We start from the raw sequence: 26550 nt of genomic DNA on the forward strand, positions 1-26550 counted from the left end.
TTATGGTGTCAATCCTTCGAGAGTCGTTGGGGCTGATTTCTCCTTTGCTGTTAGCTAAAGCCGTTCTTCTGTGGCAAGGCCCACCAATTCCGAGGCAAATGGAAAAGGACGCATGTGGCTTCCCACCGGCTTTCGCTATCACGCTGTTACAGGATTTCTAGCGTTTCTTCTGGTGCGTCTGAGGGGCTGTTCCCACAGACCCTCTTTTATCCTGTCTCACAGGGTCTCAGATATCAATCAGGGTGGAGGGATGCCTCCTCTCAACCAGCCCACTTTTGGTCATTCCCTGAGGGCTTCAAATAAATAGCTCCGTACTCAATACACAATTCCGTCTCCAAGAGACAACGGCCGTTTCCCGTAGCTTTGTATCGCCGAGGGGCCAAGACATTCCAAACGTCTCTCTCTCATTTCCCGGGTCTCCTGACCTGAATTAATAGCAATCTTGTGATTCTCAAAAAGGAGGGGGCACGGGCGTAACAATATATATAAAGAATAGTTAAATAAGTAGTGGAAAAAAAGTAGTGAGGTAGTGTTTAGGGGTTCAGTGTTCAAGAAGCTAAGAAACAAAACGTTTAAGGGTTGCAGTTGTATTATTACAATTCTCCTGTTACTCACTGGGAATACTATGAAGTATGACAAGGTCACTTGTGCAATGGGAAAGGAACATGTTAATATCTTTATCAGTATCAGGATCTGTCACCAACACCTCTCCAGACTGTCCATGCAGTTGTTCATATCAGCCACATTATCCTCTCTGGCTTGGATTTTTGAAGATCAAAAGATCCCAAGAATCCTTTATCAAGTCACTGAAATTCACAACAAGATAGGTAGTGAAGTTATGGTATTCATACAAAGCATAAAACTATAAACACTTTTGAAGTTCGTACAAAGATTGTTCTTTTAACAGCTGGTGACTCTATGACGTCCATGAGTATCAATGTTCTTCTTTGACAGAAGCAATAAGGATGGAAAGACTCTGATTCAACTGTTAAAACAGAGGGAAAAGGAATGATCAGGTTGCAGTTTGAAGAGCTTCTGCCCAAGGAGCCATCTAAACCTTTCTGTCACTGTGGTGCTTTCATCGGTTGGAAAAACATGTTGCAAAATGAAGTTGTCCTTCATGCTGCAAATTCTTTTCATGTGGCACGCTTCAGGAAGCCACCAAGAACAACCATTGCTCATGACTTCCAGAAGATTTCTCAATGACAAATTTATTTCACTTGCAAGTTTACTGTGGCATAATCAATCTGCTTAAGTAGTTTCCAAACTGTCATGAACTACCAATGCAAGAAACAAGATCAATTAACCGTCCTCTCACTTGCTATGTAAACAGGAAGGCAGCAAGGATGGTGGCTTGGTGCAATATAAAACAGGCTTCCCTGGAAGTATACAGATATGGTAGTGACAAAAAGGATGATGCTAGTGGATTCACTAAGATAATAGAATGAGAAGCCTGCAACTCATTAAAATAGAATCCTGCTTTTTTTTAAATTGTCTGATACAGTACATGTGGCTAAAGTGACAAATAGGCATGTCAGTCCCAGACTAACCATGCAACGATAAACTGCTGGCCAACGAATGCAATCTGTGTGTCCTGTAGTATTTGGAAAGGATATATGGTAAATACAGTGACACTTCAATCTCATTTTTACTTAATTATATGGAGTGATGAAATCAGATTAATAAGGAATAGTAAATTCCAATTCACCAAGCATGCCAATTTACCAAGAATCTTCTCAAAATAATCAATTTAGAAATCAGCAAAACATATTTCTGAAACATGGCAGCAATTCATTTCTGGAAGTATCAGTAAAATACAGCAATATTCTATAAATTTTGAGGAACTGAATAGTGCCATCGTGTGCACTAGCCTCCGTAGTAGCCAGGATATCTTCAAGGAGCAGTGCCTCAGAAAGGAGGACATCATTAAAAACCCCATTCACCCAGGACATGCCTTGTTCTCATCGCTAACACCAGGAATGAGCTTTAATTCCTTCATTGCAAAGCTGACATATTAATCAACTTTTTAAAAACAGGAAAATTAAAGACTAACTTGTTCTTTCACATGTCAATTTTTATCTTCTCTGAATACTTATGTACTTGCTTTATTTTTATTCTAAAAAAAAATATATAATGTTTATACTCTGGTTCTAAAGTATCCAGATTTACAAGGATGGTTGCAGTCACAAGGAATTATAAGTTTAGAAAGTGACAGGGAACAATATGAAAAAGCAGCCAGCAGTAATTACTTGGAGTTCACTGCCTATGAAGGTGGTGGATGTGATGGCAGTGAATGAAGTTCAGAAGAAAACTGGAAAGTTATTGGAGAAACATAAATTTGCAGGACTATGGTAACAGTATGGGAGGAAAGGGACTGAATGGACTGCTCTAAAGGGAGCAAGCATTGACTCAAAGGGCAAATGGTCTCCTCTGCCATAATGATAATCAATTAATTCTGACTTTTACTTGGACTTGAATATGCCCATTATCCAAATCAATATCCTTCCACAATATAATAGCCTTATGTCTGTGAAAGTCTGTTGGCTAACCTTTACAGGGCTACCCAAGTGATATACCATCATTAGTAAATCCCTGGCCTCTTGTGTTACATCATAACCAGCTGTTATGTGACAATTGGAATTAGAGGAAAAAGGGGCAACTCTCCCTAACTAGTGTCCTTATCATTTTTATGCATCCTTTTTCCAGATGCCTTCGTCTTTTCCCTGCTTCCCCACCTCTATCCACTTGTCAAAACTAATTCTTTAATGTCTTAGCCACAGAAGCTACTTCAAAAACCTTACAAAACATTGCTTCAGCTTTCAGTTTCATACAATTACAGTACCAGTGACTTGGATTCATCTTCCTTGGCTGCCTGTAAGGAGTTTGTATGCTCTTCTTGTATTCCTCCCACAGTCTACATACGTACCAGTTGGCAAGTTAATTGGTCACTGTGAATTATACGTGATTAGGCTAGGGTTAAATCGGCGGGAGCGTGGTTCAATGGACCAGAAGGATCTACTCCACATGGTATTTCAATAAATAAATAAATACTTTAACTTGATAAACTGCTAGAAACAAACCTCCTTCCAACAATTTTTAAATGAAACTTTAAAAGTCTTTGGCTTTATTTATATTTTCTCAAAGGCTTTACTGCAATAAAAAAAATTGTATTGTACCATGACCTTTGCCAATAGCAGAAACAAAATAATATATTTTATCATAAATCTCAAAAGGTCCATGATAAAGGGCAATACTTTTCTCCTAAATATAGCTTTACCAAACCTACATCAGTAGAAAATGCCATCATATTTCTTTGAAAAAAATAATACAGCTTCTTGCACTATTCAAAAAATCTGATGCCAGCTCTCGCTTGACAGTAAAAAGAGTCAATAATCAGTTACTACCGATTTTCTTTTTGTTCAAGGACTGCACTATTATACAGCAGGACAGCAATTTAATCTGCTACATGCAGACTGTTCACATCCGATTAAACAGTCTGTACAGTTAGCACTGTGAGTTAGCTTTTGCTTACATAACATATTTGATTCAAGTACATGTGATGTCCTATCAAATCTGCCGAAGCAAAACCAGGACTCCAAAGCAAATGCCAATATGGTTTTACCAAGACACACTTCATTAAGGATTTGTTTCTTAACTGAGAAACTATTTTATTAGCACAGTTATCTTGCCTTTTAAGCTACCCTGTAAAATTACCCAAAAAAAATGGTTACATTAAAGAAAGCATAAATTTGTAGTGCATCACTATTCACTAATCTGTCCAACTAAAATGCAACCTTAAGAGCTTCAACCAGTACATCAAGCTTAAATTTCACAGACCTTTAACTCTGGGGTCAGTCAACCCTACCTCTCTACTCTTAATAATTTAACAAGTCAATCTTTATCATATCATTAATTAAACCACAGGGAATATTTGATAATGATATCATAGTTCAATATCACAGATTATAGCATCTGGGATCAGAATAAAAGTACATTACTCAGGGCAAAACTATTATTCTATGATCAGTTCAGGATCCCAAAACATTTAACAGTGCTATTATTACACCCCATCTTTATATTTAATTTACCAAAAATGATGTCAGAGCTTAAGCCAAGGCTCTGGGGAAAAAACTCAGCATTTTTTTAAATATAAATCAGAAAAACAGGAGCCAGCAGCTGCAAGATTAACAAACACATCACCAAACACTGAATGTAGAGTTTTATACAGAATGATCATGTCACAGGAATGACCTTCCAAGCACAAATGGGCCTTGACCTTTCAAACAAACAGCACACTGACAGCATTTATAAAAAGGACTATAAACAAGGTTTGATTTAGTCATAGGATTATACAACAAGGAAACAAGTCCCCCAGACCAATTCATTCATGCTTCGAGGATTTGTGGGTGACATGGTAGCATAGTGGTTTCTGAATGCTTTATAACGCCAGTAATCAACAATCAGGGTTCAGTTCCTTCAGCTGTCTGTAACGAGTTTGTACGTTCTCTCTGTGACCATGTGGATTTCCTCTGCATGCTCCAGTTTCCTCCCACAGTCCAAAGACATATGGTTAGCGTTAGTAAGTTGTGGGCATTCTACATTGGCACTGGAAGCATGATGACACTCATGGGTCGTCCCCAGCACATCCTCTGACTGTGTCAATGACACAAAAGAAGCATTTCACTATATATTTCAATGTACATGTTACAAATAAAGCTAATCTTTGTAATGACTTTGCCCAGCTACGTTGAAGCCAGAAAAATCAAGGACTGTCCAAACAAGCCAATTTCTATTCTAAAACCCTTTGCACACTTACTGAAATAGTGTTTATTATTTTAGCGAGCGATGCACTGCAGAATAAGCCCCTCTGGCCTTTCGAGCAACAGTGCCCCAGCAACCTTCAGCAACCCCGTTAACCATAACCCAGTAACAGGACAAGTTACAATGACCATTTAACCTACCCAGTACATTGCTGAAATGTGGGAGGAAACTAGAGGCATGGGGAGAAACCCACACATTCCATGGGGAGGCCATACAGACACTCCCGAAAGAAGGGCACTGGAACTGAACTCCAAAACGCTCTGAGCTGTAACAGTGTTGCGCCAACATTAAGGTAGTGGGGGGATAATAAAAAAAAAATCAGTCTGCAGGAATTGAATCACACAACATGTGCCAGGATGGCATGGATCCTCAATTAATACAGAAATTATCAGGTTTTTTTTTAAAAAAGAGGATTTTAAATGTTTTCCTCTATAGTTACAGATCATCAGAGTGGATAACTGTCAAGATCTGGAAAATCAGTAAAGCATGAAGGTCATTTTGACGTTAATGAAGGAAATTTATAGTGGAGAAGGGGCCAGTCAGTTTTTGATTTTTTTTAAAAAATCAACAACCAACAAATCCAAATTCCCGCAGAAAATATCTTTGCTCTCCTCCCTCAAAAGCATAAAAGACTTGTTTTGCAATGGGGAAAAAACTTCCCAGATCTGGCCCATGGCATGGATTTGCCATCTATTGTCAACATCTCCTCTTAATCAACTGGATCCGATATGGATTCCTAACCTTGACCTTCGACACTCTGGGTTCGGGTGGCAAGGCCTCAGCAGCATCTAAGACCATTTGCTGTGGATGACCTGCTCAAGTACACTGAGAGAAAGGGGAAAACCGGGGGAGAGGCAGATGGAGTTTGCCTTTTGTCAGAGCATGTATTAGATCTTAATGATTTTATACATCTCCAATATTGTGACAGTTAAAATGTTAAATCTCATGTCAATAATTAAGAACTTAATATTTTAAATAAAATTTAAAACCACAACACTGTGAATTTAGCCGCTTTAAGTAAAACCAAGTTAACTTAAAAAATTTGCTTCCTTAACTTCATAACCTGCAAGCCTTTGAAATCTCTTTGAAATCAACTTGCTCTCTGATTTCCGAGCATGATTTGGTAGTGACAGATTTGGCACAGTTATTTCACGTTGTCGCAGATTTACAGCAGGGACATTCAAGTCCAGGACATTTTTGTGTAAAGGCTGAACATAGGCATTCCCTATCAGAACCACCAACCAGAGCAGGAAAGATTCTTGTCATTGTGATCATACACTCCAATGTACAAGTGCTGAAACAATCCCAACGAACTGCAATTACTGTATGTGTGAATATATACGTTAGAAACCAACCCGAATGGTAACCTGCAGTAGAAAGAAGAGAGATTTGTGAAATTGTAGATGATCATGGGAGTTTTTATCATAGAGATAATAAATTTCACTGCAGTTTTATTCTTCAAGCTGAAATATCAGCATTACTTGTATAAAAGTAATCACTCACCTTACCAAATAATAAATGGTTAAAAAAACTCAACTGAATTGTTAATGACAGAGATGCACAACACTGAAGTGGGCTGTAGGCCTGAATCCAAGCTGATCTTTGCCCTTATACACCCATTCCATTTGCTTACATTAGGCCCATTATCATTCTATCCCTTGCATATCCGAGAGCCTGTATAAATATTTCTTAATTGCAGTACAGGTGGCCCCCGTTTTTCGAACGTTTGCTTTACGACACAGCTCGCTGTTACGAAAGACCTACATTAGTACCTGTTTTCGCTAACCAAAGAGGATTTTTGCTTTTACGAAAAAAAGACACCTGCTTTATACATGTGTTTACCCCGAGAAAGACTACAATGACCATGAAGCCTTGTGTGGGCAGTTGTGTGCACATGTGTTACGTGCGCATGTGCCAATTTTTTTTTCTCCAAATCAATTTTGGCTCGCTGACTTCCCGATTTTGATAAGTGAAACTACACTGTACATACAATATTTCTACTTTATATAGGCTGTATATTTATCATATCATTCCTGATTATACTATATGTTAGTGCTATTTTAAGTTTTATTTGTTATTTGGTATGATTTGGTAGGTTATTTTTTGGGTCTGGGAACGCTCAAAGAATTTTCCCATATAAATTAATGGTAATTGCTTCTTTGCTTTACGACATTTCGGCTTACAAACGGTTTCACAGGAATGCTCTGCCTTCGAATAGCGGGGGAAACCTGTAATCATAGCTATTTCGCCATGTCCTCTGACAGTGAGGACCAGGTATAAATCACACAATGTTTAAAAAAACTTTCCCCTCAAAGTTCTTATAAAACTGTTCCTCTTACTTTCAGCCTGTCCCCACAATTTCTTCAAACCCTCACCATGGGAACACAATTTTGACCATCTTTTCTATCAAATCCTCTCATAATTTTATATATCCATCAACAACCTCCATACTGGCTTAACCAATCCAATCTCTCCCATAACTAATAACAGGCAGCACAGTAGCATCGTGGTTAGCACAAAGTTTTACAGTACCAGCGACCAGGGTTCAATTCCTGCCGCTGTGTGTACGCAGCGTGTACCCTGTGACCGCGTGGGTTTCTTCCCACAGTCCAAAGATGTAACGGTTGGTAGATTAATTGTTCATTGTAAATTGTTCCATAATTAGGGTAGGGTTGCTGTGTGGCACGCTTCAAAGGGCTTATTCCACGTTATAGTTAAAAAAAATAAATTGATAAATAAATAACATCCTCCAATCCAGAAAACATCCTGGTAAATCTCTTTGACACTCTCTCCAATACAATCACAGCATTCCTATCGTGTCGTAGTCAGAACTGCACACAATACCTCACTTGTAACCTACCCACTGTTTTTTTAAAAGTTGATATACAACATCCCAACTTTTATACTCTGCCCTGAGAGCATACCAAATGCCTTCTTCACTACCATCTGAGTGACCACTTTCATACAACTATGGAACTGAACCACAAGGTCCCTCTGTTCATCAGCATTCCTTACCTTCCTATTGTTTCTTGTACATGGCGTAACCCTATTTGACTTCTCAAAGAAGAGAGCATCACCTTTCACTTGCCAGGATTAAATTTCACCTGCCAACACTTCACCCAATCTTTCATTTGATTTACATCCTTAGACAGCCTTTCTCACTATTCACACCACTAAATGCCCAAGTAATTAATATATTACATTTTGTTCCCTCTGTTCTACGGAGACAAATCAACGCTGCCAACGTGATATAATAAATTTTGAGTGTAGGATTGCCATTTTCTCAGATCAAAATTAAAAAAGAGAAAAATAAATCAACATCTTACAGAAAGCACACGTATCCTATTCATTTCAATATTCCAATTGCCCAATCATATCTAGGTATAAAACTTAACACAATGACAGCATCACATCCTCTTATTGCAATTATATTTAACTTTCATTCCTCTCAGTGACCAAATCTACCCCTCTGGCTGTTACTTTCAGAAGTGATGGAAGCTTGTATTTGTACTTAATGTTCCTGAGTATTCTGTTTCAAAAACTAATGTATTTTAATTATTTTGAATTAATTTATATTACATTATTTACCTTGCATCAGTTTGCCATACTGTATCTTCACCCTCATCTGTGGAAACACTGCAATGCAACCTGACAGGTGGGTGTAATTATAGAATGAAAAGTTTACATGGCCAATCTACATTATAAACGCACATGCAATAATTTATAAGGGCAAAAGTGACAGTGAGATGCAAGTTTCTGGAAACAGCAAGTGCATTCCTGACAGAAGCTTGGAACTTTCTGCAGCAATACAACCTGGAAATGCCGCCTGAAGTTATAGCCACTTTGTTAATATATCATCTTAACCAAATTTGTCAGCATCATTAGCATATGCTAAGGTGCAAGGCAAATGAGAAATCAGGAAAAACTATTGCTGCACTGAGAAAAGTATCGAACAAATAATGCCAACGGACCACATTCATTATTTGTGAACTGGATACTTTGAATATGACCAAAAACCAAGCATATAGATTCCTGTGAGCAAAGGGAAACAAAAGTGGGGATTACATAGCGTCAGAATAGCACAGAAGCAGATAATTTGGCCCAACCAGTCCATATCAATACTTATGCTTCACTGGAATTTCTTTCTATTTTTGCTCCTCTAAATCCATCACACAAAGCCAATTTATTCTATTTCTTATGCTTGCTTGTTCAACCTGCCCTGAAATACAACTACACGTCCCACATTAGAAAATAGAACAGTCCAGCACAGGAACAAACCCTTTGGCCCATGGTTTCTGTGCCAACCACTATACCAAACCAGGATAATCCCATCTGCTTGCATATGGTGTATATCCCTCCATTCCCTTCCTGCTCACTTGCCTGTCTAAATGTTTTTTTTATATAAACGTGACTGTCATATTTGCTTCTAGCACTACTCCTGGCAGCTCCTTCCAGACATTTACTACCTGGTGTAAAAACAAAATTGCCTCAAATCTCAGTTAAACTTTCCCCCTCTCAGCTTAAAGCTATGTCATTTGGCAGTCAACATTTCTACCCTGGGAAAGAGACTCTTATCTTCCCCATCTATATACCTCTTGCAATTTCATGCACTTACATCAAGTAACCCCTCAGCCTCAATACTCCAGAGAAAACAACTGAAGCTTGTTCAGCCTCTCCTTATAGATAATACTCACTATATCAAGACAACATCTTGACCAACTTCTTCTATACCCTCAACAAAGCCTCCACACCCTTCCTGTAATGCAGCAACCAAACATGGACACACTTCTCCTAATGTGATCTAACTAATGTTTTATACAGCTGCAACACAATTTATCTATGAAAACTCCATGGATCCCATGTGTCTTAATCTTCTGAATCAGCCTATCATTAGGGACCTTATCAAAATATTTATTGAAGTCCATGTGTACAACATCCACTACCCTACCTTTAAACACCTTCCTCAAAAAACTCGTTTCCAAGGAACGACCATCCCTGCACAAAGCCTGCCGATTATCCCTAATTAGTCTATGCTTTTTCCAGATATGATTAGCTTCTATGCCCAGGAATCTTCTTCAATAATTTCCCTACCATTGACACAAGGTTCACCAGCCTGCAATTTTCAGGGATCTCTCTACTGCCCATCTTCAGAGGAAAAACACTGGCTATTCTCCAGTACTCTTGGACCTAACCTGTGACTAAAGCCATTGCAAAGATCTCTTTCAATGCCTCAGAAATCTCCTGCCTTGTCTCTCACAATAATCTGGGATACATTCTTTCTGGCCCTAGGGACTAATCAACTTTAATGCTCTTCAGCAGACCCAACATATATGTCTTCTTTAACATATCTTAGCATCCACAATAGTTTTACTTTTATAACAGAGCTGTTTCAAATTGGCACGTCTCAGTTAGTTATTTGTGTGAAATGCATTAAATTTGATCCAAAACGCAAATTCCTCCCCTCACCTCCCCCCCCCAAAAAAAGGTGCAGGAAATGTCCAGAAAAATTACCATTTCCTGCCATGGCTAGAAATTACAAGCTGAAAAAAGCCACTCAACAAGCGTAAATGCAGAAGAATTCAGATCAAGGTTGTTATTGGTGCAGATTTCTGCTCAATTATAATTGCATTAAAGGATCAATAGAAAGATCAAGTAAAACCTGGATATGCTGCCCTTAAACAAGCACCATAAATTGTTTCCTGGAATTCAAACATACAAAAAATTCCAGGTCAAACAGTTATAATATGATTGATAATCTGTATTATCATAGCAAATCAAATTACATGGTACTTTAAAACAATAGTATGTTGGCATATGTTTACAGGAAATGCACTTTAGACAAATCTTCATTCATTTTAAAAAGCTATAAACTATATTTAACCAACCTGGATTTCACAAAGTCTGCTTTGGCTTACAGATTTAGTCCTGGTTTTCTCTTAAACTACACACTGTGCAATACATGACATCTGTTTCTTCCAACCCCCTTCCATGGGGCGAAGAAATACACAAAGATTACCTCAGCTGCTGAATCAATACTATCCATGTGCACATAAAAGATGGTGTGTAACAGCTGGTTAAAGAACAAAGTAAAAACCTACCCAACTTGATCCTTACCAAACAACGTGGTGCAACTGTCCACTGTGGAACTGGCAGAAGAGATGATCAACGTCACACAAATAACTTTAGTTACTGCTGTACCAATGCATGAAATACCACTATCAATTTAAAACTACGCATCAACGGAGCACCAAGGGTATCAATAACAGTAAAACATTCCACAAAAATGTGTAATCTCATATCCTCACCTTTACCAGTAACATCAAGCTACAAGGACTTCTACTTTATCCAACAAGGCTGGAAGATCTTGCCACAGGCTGCCTTAAAGTGTCCTAAAAAAGTAATGAAATTACAATGCAGATGTATGTGCATGCTAAACAGCTGTATCAGCATGCCGCAAGCAATTTCAGAACCAACAAATCTGATCAATTCTTAGCAGTCACACACATCCAATCACAATTCGGACTGACTACTTAAACCACTAACAGGAAGTGGTCCTCCCTAATAGCAGAGCACGCGGCTGAAACTTCCATCACTATATCTGGGTAGAAAAGCTAAGTGGCCTCCTCTGGCAGTCTGCACCATCACCATGACATCAAGAAATAAGCAAGAATACTAAATACAACAAGGGGATGGGAATCAACTGCCAGTAAAGGCAATGCAGAGCACAAATGGAAATGGCTGGAAATGCTCAGCAGGTCAAATATTTCCAACATCTGCTTTTTTTTTGTTTTTGGACTGCGAACAAAGTTGTAACCCTGGCAACGACACAAAAGTATGTTTTCAACACATTCAATTCAGCCAAACAACAAAATGACAGTGCTTCTTTCAATACTTTTTTGACAACAACTTGCTTACTGATGCAAGTCTATAGTCCACTAGGACTATTGACTATGGTTTTGTCCCAATTGTGGACAAAGGAACTGAATTCCAAGAGCTGAAATAGCCTTCTCATACTGGCAGCAAAGAAACATAGATAACAGGAGCTGGATGATGCCAACTGTCTTTTCCAGCCTGCTCCATTGCTTATTATAATCAAGTCTGATCATCAAACTCTCCATAACCCTTGATCTCCTCAAGAACAATGCCCAGCTGTTTAACCAATTGCAGCATCAAGGAGTCCTTCATAAAACTGGAATGAAAGATGAAATGTGGCCATTTGAACACCACCCCCACCCCCCAGGTCTGAATGTCAGAAGCACGAGAGCTGGAGTTCAAAGTCCCATGATCAGCAAGTCTTAGGGTATATCCCCGAGATTGAAGACTGAAGTTGACATACCCAGAAGTTAGACTCCAGAGATAGTCTGTCCTGGGGTTGGTGGTCGGTCTATGTGTGTGCGCGCGAGTAGGTGAGTGGGAGGATGGGAAAGGTACTTGCTTTGCTGTTGCTGTAGTTCTGCTAGACATTGTGGGCATGCTGAGTTGGCACCACAAGTGTGATGACATTTGCAGGCTGCCCCCAGCACATCCTTAGGTTGCCTTGGTGGTTGACACAAGTGACACATTTCACTATCTTTTGACGTACATGATAAATAAATGAATCTGAAATGATAATGATGATCATTGGAGGTCAACCAATTTGGGAGTAACCTACCACTATTGATATTAAGTTGTTTAAAAGTCCTTCCCTTCACCCATGGTCAATGATGCTCCATTTGAATGTCTTCAGATAAGATGCACAAAGACAAGAAGAGTGGGGTTTTAGCTGGGGTTGATAAGCCGCAAATAGCAAAGACAATATCAGACAAAATTCATTTCAAGCAGGAATGCCTAACACCAGTCTTTGTAATCTAATGGCATTCCCATATTTGGATTATGCACTATTAACATAGCCAGGAACCAGTGAAATTATATTGGACAAGCCAGAGCATCATTCCTTAGTAACAGGTCAGGCACTGGGCGGTCCATGCAGTCAAGATCTTCCGGTCAAGATGGCGCCAGCATATAATGCTCCCTCAGTCAACATCTTCCTGATAGCTCACAAAATATCTTTTTTTTTTTAATTTCTTTTACATCTGTTTGCCATCTTAAATATGTTACTGTGGCCTTTTACAGCCTGCGATTTACAGTTTGGAGAACGTTTGAGAGACCCAACACTTTGCTATCTCCAAGAAGATTCTGACAAACAAGCACAAACTCAGATGGCCTTGATGCAAAGAAACTTCAAGACGAGACGCGAGCTGATGTTTGTCTCCACTCTGCCGGTTAAAACGTTCATTAATCGCCGATTAAAGCATCGAGGAATATTGTGACCTCGAGGCAAATGAGGAAGGCAAGTGAGTGTTCAGCATCGACTGCTTTCCTTTCAATCGTTGCCAGGGCAGGAGCCTGTGATCGGCCTATCGCTGTGTAGCTCTGTGGCAAGTGCGTAGGTCTTTCTGCCTCATGTGGTGTCCTTCTCATTCAATGAATGTCGGTGATATTATAGGATGATAGCATGGTTCTGCGTTTATGGATTGGACTATTGCGTTTTTGGACTGTGGATTTTTTTTAGATTTATGGTTTTTAATATTCTGCGTTTTTTTTTAATTGCCTGTTCCTTTTCCATTTTGTTGAGCGAGGGGAGGGTGTCTGGGGGGCTGATATTCTGGTGTGTTGCGTTCCTTTTTTTGTGCGGGGAAGGGGGGCTTTGAAGGTTGATATTAGGATGCTATTCGTTTTTGTGCAGGGGGTTGGGTTTGATGTTTTCTCTGTTTATGACTTTCATGTTTTTTCTTTGTTTTGTGGCTATCTAGAGAAGACAAATTTCAGAGTTGTATATGGATACATACTTTGATAATAAATGAATCTTTGACTTAAACTATTTCACCACTTGTAAGACACACCAACTGCAAGCCAAAATATTGTGCATTTGCTTGGACAAATACAGATCCCAAAAAAGAGGTTCAGCATAATCTACAATGAAACAGCTACTTGATCACCTTTCAATACCTCAAAATTTCAACATCACCATCACTACTGAGTGAGTGAGTTTCTAAAAGTGCTGAAACTCACCAAGCATGCTTCAAGAAGAAACTCACATATCCATCATATCTCAGCTCTGTGAGCAGGTAAAATGGGAACATCGCCCTGTTCCTTTCGAAGTGCTACTTCATTTCCCTTCAGTAAATATTCGCTCTAATGCTGGATAATAATCTAGAAACTCCTCACTGAACAAATCTGTAGATTTCAAGGCTTCTCAGTAGCAAAGGCAGTAACTGTTAAGCCTTCAACACAGGTCATTACATCCATGAATGAATTACAAGAACAAGTTGGACATGTGAAACCATATTTCAAATGACACTTTCAGCTCAGAATTTTATTGAATGGCTTAAATCACATATGAATATACAAGTTTTCACTTTTTTTAAAAACAATTCTGTAAACAAAATTCAGTCCTAAAGGCAGAGAAAAAATAACAGTTATGTTCTCTCCAATCTTTCAAAGGGCTTTTAAACCTGAATAAACTAATAAATCACAATGGTGCTGCTATTTGAAAAGATACTTAGAAGTATCTCCATTTCAATTTGAATAAAATTACTTTGTTTCAACAAACCAGCTGCTTCAATATATCATTCATTCCATTGCATTCCCCCTACAAGTGTTAACATGAGATTAGGTGTAATATTGCCAAGATTATGGATCAAATGGGATATTAAACCTCAAACAGTCTATCTTCAAAAATATTAAATTATATTTTTCCATTTAATACTAATACAAATTTAAAAAGATTTCATCTGATTATAAACTTCTACTGAAAGTAAAATGGTAGGCAGAGTAAAGTCAAGCAATTTTATCCAGTTCAAAAAAAAATCACTCCATGTTCATGCTAAAGTCACCAACATATCACCATTGAGCACTCACACAGGAGAGCCTAGAATCAGCCAAAAGGCTCCAGGTAAATTCCCAGACAACTACCACTATTGGATCAGTACCACATCCATCATTACCGCTTTTTGCATGAGCTTTCAGGATCCTGAATAGTTTTGTGCTCTGGATCCTCTTCACAACAGAGTGACAACTTTAACTTCGCAATCCTCATTTACGAAGAGGATATTTTAGATCCAAAGTTGTACAGGTGAAAGGCAATTAGACAAATACTTTGCACCATTTCATAGCATAGATATTTTCATATTTTTAATAGAAGGATGTCTAAACATCAAAAAATAACCACTACAGAAAAGATAAATTTGGACAACAGGTATTAGTAAGCCAAGTGCCAGATTATCATTGAGCAAATTTTCATTTGAGTCAAAATTGTAGATTGAACAACTATAAGATAACTTTGTGTGTTGTTTTGAAAGCTTGGGCACATCCTTCCTCTGCCAGATAATCAAAACTTTTAAAGATCCTTAAAACACTTATTGTTTGGTGTGTGCATTATGATTTAACTGGTTATGGTAACAGTGGTTAGCACAATGCTTTACAGTACCAGACACCAGGGTTCAATTCCCACTGCTGCCTATAAGGAGGCTGTACATTCTCCGCATGGCCGCACGAGTTTCCTCCGGGTGCCCTGGTTTACTCCCGTAGACCAAAGACATACTGATTGGTTGGTAGGTGAATTGATCGTTGTAACTTGTCCTGTGATTGGGCTAGGATTAAATCAGGGGATTGCTGATTGGTGCGGCTCAAAGAGCTAGAATGGCCTATTCCGTGCTGTGTTTCAGTTAAGTAAATAAATAAACGAACAAACAAACACATGCTCCAATGGGTCCCAATCCAAAAACAAGGAAAACTGCTCACAAAGGAATAAACCCATTAAGTGTGATTTACTGTCTACTGGGGCCACTTTGCAGCTTCAAAATTTACTTCAGTATGTTTGCCTTTGAATAGTAATAAATGACAATGTCAGAAAGACGAAGGCTTGCACTCTCTCCAATGTTCCACTTCGAATTGCAGTTCATTGCTTTTGACTCCTTTTTGTCATTACTAGTTTTTCTTCATTGTCCCTCCTCCATGGCCTTTGGTTGCTTTGCATCTTTTTCATTCATTAACATCCATTGTTCTCAACACTAACAACTATGCTATCTGAACAAAGGGATGCCAATCTCAAATTCTCTTCAGATTTCACAAAGAGAACCAAGAATCGCTACTAACCTTTTATTTTGTACCTCACTGAATCTACCTAGCTGGTTTTTCTTTCTGCTGTCAAATTAAAATGATTTTTTCTGGGCTCTTGCACTAGGTTTTCCAAAAATTAAAATATTCAACTTAACTGTAAATAAATCTTCTGTTTTCCAACCTTAGTGGCAAGAACACAATAACCTGAAAATGCAAATTTAATTTTGGTCTTCTCAAAAAATGCAATATGAAGGAAAAGCAAATGCATTACAGTACCAACAAAAAATAGCAATCTCCATTTAAAAAGTACCAGAATAATTAAGGATTTTGCACATCATATGGTTTATACTGAGGATTTTCAGCAGTTACTTTGCTTTCTTGTAATACCCAAACTGGTGCAGACTTTCAAGTGTTAGGTGCTTATCATTCAGTATCTGATGATCAGCCAAATTCTGATCAAAGACAGATGGAGTAACAACTTCTGTTGATATTTTCTTTCTCAAGACCCTGGTCAGTATTTTTTTTGCTGGAATATTATAAGGAAACTATAAATAGAAAGAGACAAACACAAAAAATAAAACACCAAGAATTTCTAAGAAAAACGTATTTGTTATATTTGACACATGAAATCACATTTGTTTAGCTCCTTCCAGTTTGTCCTTTGAGAGAATATCAGAATCAGATTTAATATCACCAGCATATGTTGTGAAATTTTTGTCTTTGCAGCAGCAGTGCAATGCCATACATAATACCAGAAGAAAAAAAACAATGAATTACAGTAAGTATATAAATATTAAATAGGTAAATTAATTAAGTAGCGAAATAGTGTTCATGGGATCAATGTCCATTCAGAAATTGTATGGCAGAGGGAAAAAAGCTGTTCCTCAATTGTTGAGTGTGTGCCAAGTCTTGTGATGGTAGCAATGAGAACAAGGTTTGACCTAGGCAATGGGGGTCCACAATGATAGATGTAGTCTTTTTGAGGCATCACTCCTTGAAGGTGTCCTGGATACTACAGAGGCTAGTGCCCATGATGGAGCTGACCAAGTTCACAACTCTCTGCAGCTTATTTCGATCCTGTGCAGTAACCCATCCCCCCACCATCTCCCCCCCCCCATACCAGTTGGTGATGCGAACAGTTAGAATGCTCTCCACAGTACATCTGTAGAAATTTGAGTGTCTTTAGTGACATACCAAATCTCCTTTTATTTAAGTATTGAGTACTTCCAGTTTTCAAAATTTCTAGAGTAAACTAGTTAAATTGGTTTACTACTTCCACATGTACCAACACAAGGTGAAAACTTGCCTTGGATGTTATCCACACAGACCATCTCATTACAGCAGCACATTGTACAAGGGAAAACAATAACTGAATGTAAAATGAAGAGTTACTGTTACATGGAAAGCATAGAGCAGGCAGATAGTAGTGTACAAGGCTATGATGAGGTAGGTTGTGAGGTTAAGAGTCCATCTTATCATAGCAGGGGACCAACCATTCAATAGTTCTGTAACTGTTCCAGTCAAGACAGCACCAGCAAACAATGATTCCTCAGGCAACATCTTCCAGATAGCCAATCTCTTTAATTATTTCACTTTTTCTACGCCTTTTGCTTGTGTTTCGGAAACTGTTGGAGCCCGTGATGTGCAGTTTGGAGTTCGAATCGAATGATCTAGCTCTCTACTGTCCCCAGAGAGGACCAAAAGCTGCCTCATAGAGACAACCAGAGACAGGGTACGGAGCTATGATTGACTCCATTTCAAAGTGTCAAGGAAGATTGAAGCATTTTCTGTGTGAGTGATCTGTTAGCTTTTGTGCGAGGGAGGGGGGTGGGGGGAGTTTGAGTTTTGGTTCTTTTTCCTTCTCTTGCAGGGTGGTGGGTTGATGTCTTTTCTTTCAATGACTTCAGTGTTTTTTTCTGTAATTTGTGGCCATCTGGGGAAGAGAAATATCAGAGTTGTATTATACATGCATACGTTTACTGTAAGAAATGAATCCTTCAACCTTTGCAGGAGTCACTGCCTTTGAGCCTGGTAGTATGTGCTTTCAGGCTTTTCTATCTTCTGTCACATGGGAGGGAGGTAGAGGAGAAAATGTCCAGAGCGAGTGGAGTCTTTGATTATGTTGGCTGCTTTACCAAGGCAGTGAGAAGTGCAGAGTGCACATGGAGGTGAGGCTGGTTTCCACGACGTGCTGTGTCCACAACTCTGCAGTTCCATGTAGTCTCAGGCACAACAGCTGCTGTGATGCATTCTATAGGATGCTTTCTATAGTGCATCAATAAAAATTGGCGAGGGTCAAAGGGTACATGTCGAATTACTTTAGGCTCCCAAGCAGAGGCACTGGTGTGCTCTCTTGGCCATGGGTGTCTATACAGTTGAACCACAACTGGCTACTGGTGATATTCTCTTCTAGGAAGACTAATCATTCAACCTTCTCAACCTCTGTGTTATCGAAATGAACAAGAGTATGTGCAACATCCTTCCTGAAGTTAATGGTCATCTCTTTTTTTTGTTAATACTGAGGTAAACATTGTTGTCATGATACCATTCCAGTAGCCCAGGGATTCCCAACCCTTGTTTATGCTATGGTCCAATACCATTAAGCAAGGGGTCCGTGGACACCAAGCTGGGAACCGCTGCACTAGACTTTTTCCCTATTCTCCAACTCATTGTTACTTGAGATTCAGCCCACAACATTGGTGTATCTGCAAACTAGGGGTATATTCAAAGACTGATATTCAGTTATAGAAGAGGTGAATAAGTACAAAATGATATGTTGTTTTTTTCCTTCTCCATCAACAAAAATTGTGTATTTCTGAAACAGCAGCACAATGATATTTGCTTACTTGATGAATAGTGCTAGCAGGATTAACACACAAAGATTGTTAAGTCCTCAATATGTAATCATGGTGGTATTTACTCATAAATGAAGGACATTCACACCCATTTCTCACAAACTTAAAAATATTATACCATATTACAAGAACAACCCTTAGTCCACAAAGATATACCCAGGCTTCCAGGTGCCTGTATCATTAATTCTCCATCCAACTCCTATTCTGACCTCCATCGCTGTTCCAATGAAGTTCAACACAAGCTCAAAGAACAGCAATTGATACTTCAACCTGGCACATTGTTGAGTCATGGGGAGTGCAAAGACTTCAACAATTTCTGATAACCAGCTATTCCAATCTAGTATCTCACATTTCTGGCATATTTCCCCTCTTCCTTCTGCTACTTCAAATGTCATTTGTCTTGTCCAGACCTGGGTTTATCAACTTCTTTCAAGAAAACACTGCCACTTCTTATCATCTTAGCCCGCCCTTCCTCCCCCCATTCTCTTTGTCCCTTATGCCTACTTATTTCTAAGTGTTCTCTGTCCTAATGAAAATACATTGAACTAAAACTTTAAAGAGCAAACACGAGGAAATCTGCCTGACGAAGGGTCTCGGCCCACAGCGTCGACAGTGCTTCTCCTTATAGATGCTGCCTGGCCTGCTGTGTTCCACCAACATTTTGTGTGTGTTGTTTGAACTAAAACTTTGGCTCTTTCTCTCTTTAAGAATGCCACCAAAGCAAGTGAACATTTCAAGTAACTTCTATTTTTATATGAATAAACTTCTGAACCAACAACAAATACAAGTGGGCCCTACATGTCCTCCAACTGGTCCCCCACTACAGGTAATTCACAATAGTAGTGAAAATTAAATTAATTGGCTACTGTTATATCAAGTCTATATTGTTATTATGGACTCAGATGTTCATTAGCAAGTTCTCAAGTATTGCTTTTATTTCACAAAAGCTCAACAGTTACAGGTAGATTTACTGGCATAGTTTTTAAGGATATCAATCATCTTCCACAAAATTTTTGTAAGGAAAACTGAAACAGGCACACGATTGACTGTATTTTACAAAATGATCACCACAGTGCTCCTGAAATATAGATTAGCAATTATGGATTGAATCGTTTTGAGAGCCATTTGCAGTTCAGCAGTGAACTACCCACATTTACTCACAGATACCAGCAGTTTACAGATATCAAAATCCAACAGGAAACTCAGAAGTTGCTGAAATGCTTCAACCAGAAAGCTCATCAGTGCACTCTACCAATGGACCAAGAGTGCATGAACCTGCTACACTTAACAATCTACTGCAGATTTTGTGCTGGTTAGAGCTGGCACAGGATCTGAGAGCCATGCACTTCAATAGAACACATTGCTGTGAGGGGACAGAAGCAAGCAATACAATTTTTTTTAAATCAACGTCTTCCTTACCAATACCATTCTAATCTGAGGTGGCAAGACAAGTAACAGGACTAACAGCAAACACATTGTGCAACATCTAATGTCACTTTCCTCATTAAACAGTCTCATTAAGGAGTCAAGAAAACAAACTACAGCAAAAAGCATAAATACATGAGATTCTACAGATGCTGGAAATCTAGAGTAACACACACAAAAAGCTTGAGGAACTCAGCAGGTCAGGCAGGAGAGGCGAGGAATAAAGAGCCGATGTTATGTTACTAGGGCAAAAGCAATATTTTTTCAGCAAAATGCAGTGAAAAGGTAATAGTTACAAAGAATGTGCATAAAACTAATTTTGGTTACTTACGTCAGTGTGGTCATTGAGTTTGTTCAGCAGGGGAATCACCCAATAGTCACTAAGGCAGTAACACAGTCACAATACTCAGCTATTATTTGTGCTTGATCAGAAGCATTAAATAATAAAAATGTAACTGGATTTTTTTTCCCTTTGGAAGTATACCAACACTGTAATTATTTCAATTTGAATCAGGGTAGATCTTATGCTGTCCCGCGATTGCCAGCTGCCTGATCCCATGTTCCTCACAGCATGGTTGATGCCAAGCACAAGGTCCCAGCACTAAAGTCTCTCATAATAAAGAGCCAGTTGCACAAACTGAACAGTTTGACAGTCAATGAGATCCTATCAACAGTTTTCATCGAATGTTAAAGTGCTGCAGTGAATGTTTCAATGTCTTTAATAATCACAAATATTTATAACTTAGGATCTATTAAGAAAAAATAAAATTCACAGAATTAAAAATATGTAAACTTAATAAAACCCATTGTAAAGTTCTACTTATCTTTTCTCCCCCTTGCCAGCCAATTTTCTGATTTGAGAACGAGACTTATCACTGATTTATATGACATAAAATTTGTTTTGCGGCAGCAGTACCATGCAAAGCCTAAAAATTACTATAAATTACACAAATAGTGCAAAAAGAAAAGCAGCAGTGTTCAGGCATCGTTCAGAAATCTGATGGCAAATGATATGAACAATGCAGGGCTCAGAGGATAAATCTGCTAGACTCAAATCAGTAGAGTTGGCACAGCACTGTTAGATTCCTTGTACATTGGCACAGCACGTGCCCTGGGCCCAGTGCTCTGTTCTGCAGAAGACTGCCTTCAGCCTATGCACATTATCTGCTTTGTTGCTAGGCTGCCAAGCAGACTTAAGACAGATCTATCCCAATAGTTTTTCAATGTTTCTGAATGACACCAAAACGCACTAAAACAAAACTTGCCACTGCCTTATTAATTGTCAAACTGGTCACATCTTTGCTATCTGTTGAGGATTCCCTAGCAGTTTCATGGGAGTTTTTGTCTACCCCTCCTATAATAAGATTACCGTATACAAAACCCTGCCACAGCAAAGCCCTTGCCAATTGAGCCCTGGAAAGGCTCACACAAAAAATTCAGCATTGCTATTTTGAACCAGGCACAACTGATAACTCTGCAGAAACTGTGGGTGCAGACCACTCTTAACAAAATCAGAGTTTGATTTTGTAATCAGATTTTAAATTTGCAACCATCAAGAATACAAATATGATCATCCTATCAAGTTATTCAATACTCTAGTAAAACAAATTATTTCTTCTATAGGAGCCCAGAATATTTAAGTGTCACAATTAATGCTTGCGTGGTGGCACTTTGCAAATCCATAAATGATTCCTAGATCAATATATTTGAATGCTCCCTCATCTCTCAAATCACAATACAGATTTTGCTTATAGAGTTTGCCAATCTATATTCTACCTGGAGTAACAAAGTACGTATATTAGTCCTTCTCAGTCCTGAAGAAGGGTCTCGGCCTGAAATAACAACTTTTTCCATAGATGTTGCCTGACCTGTTGAGTTCCTCCAGCACTTTGTGTGTGTTGCAAAGTATATCAGATTCTTTATGAAGTATTACCAAATTTGACAGAAAGAGATACAACAGCAGAGAACCGAAACTTGTTAAACAAATAGGTCAAGAACTATCTGAAAGGAAGGAGGCAGAATGAATTAGGAGGAAAATTTCAGAGATTAACCCCTTGGCAGCTGAAATCAAGAATACCTATGAAAAAGTGATTAAGTTCAAAGATAATCAAGCTTAACCCGCAGAGAAAGACAGGGCCGACCCATGAGGGGATTTGAACTCAAGGGTGAAAACTGTTAAACATTGCGTAATAGATCTCAGTAAGGGCCAGCAACCAAGAGAGAGGGTGGGGTGGATAATGCCTTTCTGTGAATATTTCTGGTGAAAATATGAATAGTGGCAAACTTTAGATGACCTCAATGTATGGAGGAGAGAACATGTGAGGCTTGTGAGGAATGCACTTTAACAGTTAAGCATAAGGGGAACAAAAAAAAAGGAATGGATGTGGAGTGTCAGACACCAGGCCCAGATTAGCTGAGATTGGAATCAAAACATGCCACATTTCACATTTCAAAGCCAGCTTCACGGATGTGAGCTGAAGGTCATCTCTGAGCAAAGTCAAATAAAGCCAAAAAAACAGCACGTTTCTAATTTTACGCTGTTCCCATGAAGAAAGTCGGAGGCCAAGAAACGTAACAAAAAGCAAGATAATTTCTCCCATCTGCACTTGGAGAAAATTTCTGTTGCGAGGCAAATAGATGGACTAGATGGACACTTTTTGGCAACGGGGTATAAAGTGTGGACGTCAACGTACAGGTAGAAACCCGATTCTGCCATTGGTCAGGGGTGCTTTGTACTACCAGTGAATGAAGAATGATAAATATGTACAGTTGTCAAGAGCAGTTACGCAGAGGTAGGAACAGAAACCTTTCCAACACTTCAACTGGGAGTATACAAAACAAACAATACAATCACATCCAATAATGAAGAGACGCTGATAAGGAATGGCAGCTCAACTGTGCCAATTCGGAACGGATATTTTTTAATAGCAAAATCATTTGCTTCTCTAAATTTACAAACATCCAATAACTCCCGTCAAAATAAACGGGCACTACTGGCAGCCATGTGCTGCGGGAATGACCTTCATTGCATTGAGATGATGCAGGCTGTATCTATGTTCATCCGTAAACCTCCCACCCTCCCAACCCGGATTGAACTATCTCAGTTATTCCAAGCATCCAAGAGTAAAGTGTGTGAACCAACGCCATGTTATGAGTACTTTCTCCCAGAAAAGAAAACAAGCTGTCCTATCAGAGATGGTCACTTTGATTTAAGATTGTACAGTTCAAATGGCGAAAGTCCAGCCAAAACATAAAACTAAACTTCAACCGAGACCACAATGTGCGCCCAGCTACGGCGGGCTCATATCGCCTTCTCCATCAAAGAGCGCGATTTACTAGGCAGAGCGAGAAACAAGGAAGGTGACAGGAGATTGAAAGTGAGCAGCAAGAAACAACTCGAGTGAACCAAAAGGGATCGCTTCATCTGGCTTCAATGTGTCCCATCCCTCCTCGTTGTTACACAAATGAAATGCTGAACACCGCCGCCAGGAGAAACTGCCTCCTGGTGCCGGCTTTGTCCTGCTCCCTATCACCCCAAACACAAAAGTCGCCTTTCAAACCCAGAAGCTATGCCTTACGTCCGTTGTGATTCTGAAAGAGAATACGACAGCCGCATGATCTTTCATGCTGATAGATTTTATTTCGCCGATGCTCCAGTGTGTAACCGTCAATCACTATCCTCCCGTAGCTTGCATTTTTTCTCTCTCTCTCTACTACTATTCCACAGCCTGGTCCTGGAGCCCATCCCCCATTCAGTACTTCTTTCCCCTGCCGCCCCGTCTAAGTGTGCTGTACCTATTGCATAATTACAAAGCCACATATGCTACAGATGCATTAATCGTTCGTCCATTTCAAAGACATTTTATTAACCCAGTGGTACGTCAGCGAACATCCTTAAGCATAACGATTAAAGCAACAACTCGTACGTACACGGATGCTGCAACTTTTTCGGTCTCGTTGCAGCTATTTACATCTCGACGCTTTAAGATTTCTTTTACTTTGGCACCTGTAAATGCCTCGATCTCAGCACCGTCGTCTTGCCCCATAGGAGCCTCAAATATTTACAAAACTTTCTGAGGAAATTCTCACGGGGACACATGGCGGTTGAGAAAGTAGAGGAAGAAAACACCGTTGAGTGAATCCTTAATTAATTATTTAACCCATTTAGTAATAAACAAAATCACAATACAGCGTTTGAAATAAAGGGAGCCTCACTCTGCACATTCTCTTGAAAAAAAAATCAATTCTGACAGGAAATGGGAAAGGATACAATCACCTCACTTTACCTTTAACAATCCGAGCTGTAGGTATTTCTATCTGCTCTGTTTATAACGCGGGATTGTAATAAAAAAATGCACATTTGTCACCGTAGTAAAACAAATACAACTGGCACGGTTGGAGAAATCTCTCCAACTTACCTCAAAAGGCTGGAGAGTGGGATGGAGCCCGATCCACTTCCCAATAATCCTTTTTTGCCACTTAGCAATTTCTCCACCACAGCTACATTCCCAATCCGAGCGGCTTCAAGAAGTTCCTGCTCTTTCCCCATAATACAAAAGGAGAAAAGAGAGGGGAGGGGGTGGGGGCTGCTGAGAAATAAATAGTACAAATTCCGATCTGCAACGCGTGTTCAGCAGCATAAAGAGCCGAGCTACATCCTCGCAGTCCGCGCCCGACAAAGCGAACTCCAAAGCGGCCAGCGTCAGCTAACGGGACCGACACACCAAACGTGTGACAGGAGACTCCCAGTGCCGGCGCCCACTCTCCCGTATCTATCACACGGGGCTCGAGGGGGGAGGGGAGGGGCGGGGCCAGCCGCCTGGCCACGCCCCTTTACCCCCGTCGCGCTGTCAATCACGTCAGGGCGTGAACTGCGGGTCTGGCCGGCTCGCAATGTGTGTGTGCCGCGGGGAGCGGGGAGCGGGGAGCGGGGAGCGATTGCCGGGGCTCTCTATCACGCACCCGCCGTGAGCAGCGAGTTCAAAACGCACGCAGGAAGAGGGATCTGTGTGGGTCAGTAGGCTAACAGAACGACACGGGCTCGCTTCAAATTACCGTGGTTTCAAATCAATTACTTGCCGATAACCCCCACGCCGCGTGTCGTTGCTTTTGTGCGATGGATTTTTGAAAAGGACTAATGATAGCGGTTGAGAAGGGTTTTTTTTTTGGACGTGCTGTGTTACTGTAAATCCCTTTTCAAGAAATGGGCGGAACAGGCGGCACCTGGGGACACGGTGACTTTATCGGCAGTAACCGAATAGTCTCAGTGATTGTTTCCAGAAACAAATGCTTATGTTGATATGCCGCCTTTTCCCGATATCAGACTGTTCCAAAGCAATTTAGAAATAATGAAGTATGCTTGAATTGAGTCATTAGTGATACAATTTTCATAAATCACGCACTCTCTATCGTTATTAATGGCATATTCCGTCTGTTTATTAATGCTTACCCAGTTCTTAGCTTAACGGATTTCTAACTAATTGTCCATGTAGAGTGTGCAAATTAATACATTAGAGACAGGGAGTTCAGGCAACGAGTTTGTAATTTATTCAAAGGCCCTTCACAGACTCCCTCTGGCTCTTTTTGTAAACAGTGTTGCTGCCCTGAGGAGGGAGTCAAATGACACAAACCTAATGCAAACAGGACAGAGTTAACTTTTCAGGTCAATGCCCTTTCATCAAGCTGATGAAAAGTCATTGATCTGTAATATTCTCTCTCTCTCTCTCTCTCTCTCTCTCTCTCTCTCTGTTCCTCTTTCACCCCCCCCCCACCCCCATATGTTAGATCCACCGGCTATTCCCAGCATTTTCTGTTTTTTTTATTTCAGAATGCCAGTATCGTAAGTAATCTGCTTTGCTGTTCACCATCACATAGTGGCTGTGTGGATCCACCACAAACCCAGTGAAGACTGAGACCGAGCAAGACTCTGCTACTGCCCAAACCACCTTCTCAATCTTCCTCACCACAAAGTTGCAAATGGTTTGGAGTTCAGAAGTAGAGAAGGTTGAGAATTGTGCAGAGGGTTAGTGAGATTGCATGTATTTAAAAAGGACATTCTAGCTTTGGAGATTGTTCAGAGGAAAAATTCCTGGGATCATAAATGGCTAAAAAAAAAGGCTAAATCTGTATTCATTAGAATATAGAAGAATGAGAGATGATCTTATTGAAAGATACAAGATCCTATGGAGATATGACAGATGTTTCCTTAATGATAAGATGCCATCTTATAAAAATGGAGGTGCTTAGGATTCCTTCTGACAGAAGGAATTAATTTTTGGAGTTCTCTTACTCAGACGACAGATGCTAGATCATTTGCAGACATTTAAAGAGGAAGTGGATACGTTTTTGA

The 26550-nt window shown here is 39.6% G+C and overlaps 1 protein-coding gene and 1 long non-coding RNA gene across 11 annotated transcripts in view; one reads left to right on the top strand and one right to left on the bottom strand.

The window, feature by feature from the left end:
* Positions 1-24978, bottom strand: part of anks1b (ankyrin repeat and sterile alpha motif domain containing 1B) — an 856034-nt gene extending 831056 nt beyond the window's left edge. For all 10 annotated transcript variants that reach the window (XM_073066305.1, XM_073066306.1, XM_073066289.1 and 7 more), the window contains exon 1: positions 24620-24978. In XM_073066305.1, the coding sequence (XP_072922406.1) occupies positions 24620-24750 (131 nt within the window). In that variant the 5' untranslated portion in view covers positions 24751-24978. The remainder of the gene's footprint in view (positions 1-24619) is intronic.
* A 143-nt stretch (positions 24979-25121) lies between these two features.
* Positions 25122-26250, top strand: LOC140738666 (uncharacterized). Its single transcript, XR_012101417.1, has 2 exons — positions 25122-25214; positions 26029-26250. It is a non-coding gene; the product is annotated as an uncharacterized lncRNA (long non-coding RNA).
* The last annotated feature ends 300 nt before the right edge of the window (positions 26251-26550 follow it).

Source organism: Hemitrygon akajei, chromosome 14 (genome assembly GCF_048418815.1).
Source record: "Hemitrygon akajei chromosome 14, sHemAka1.3, whole genome shotgun sequence".
Lineage (NCBI taxonomy): Eukaryota > Metazoa > Chordata > Chondrichthyes > Myliobatiformes > Dasyatidae > Hemitrygon > Hemitrygon akajei.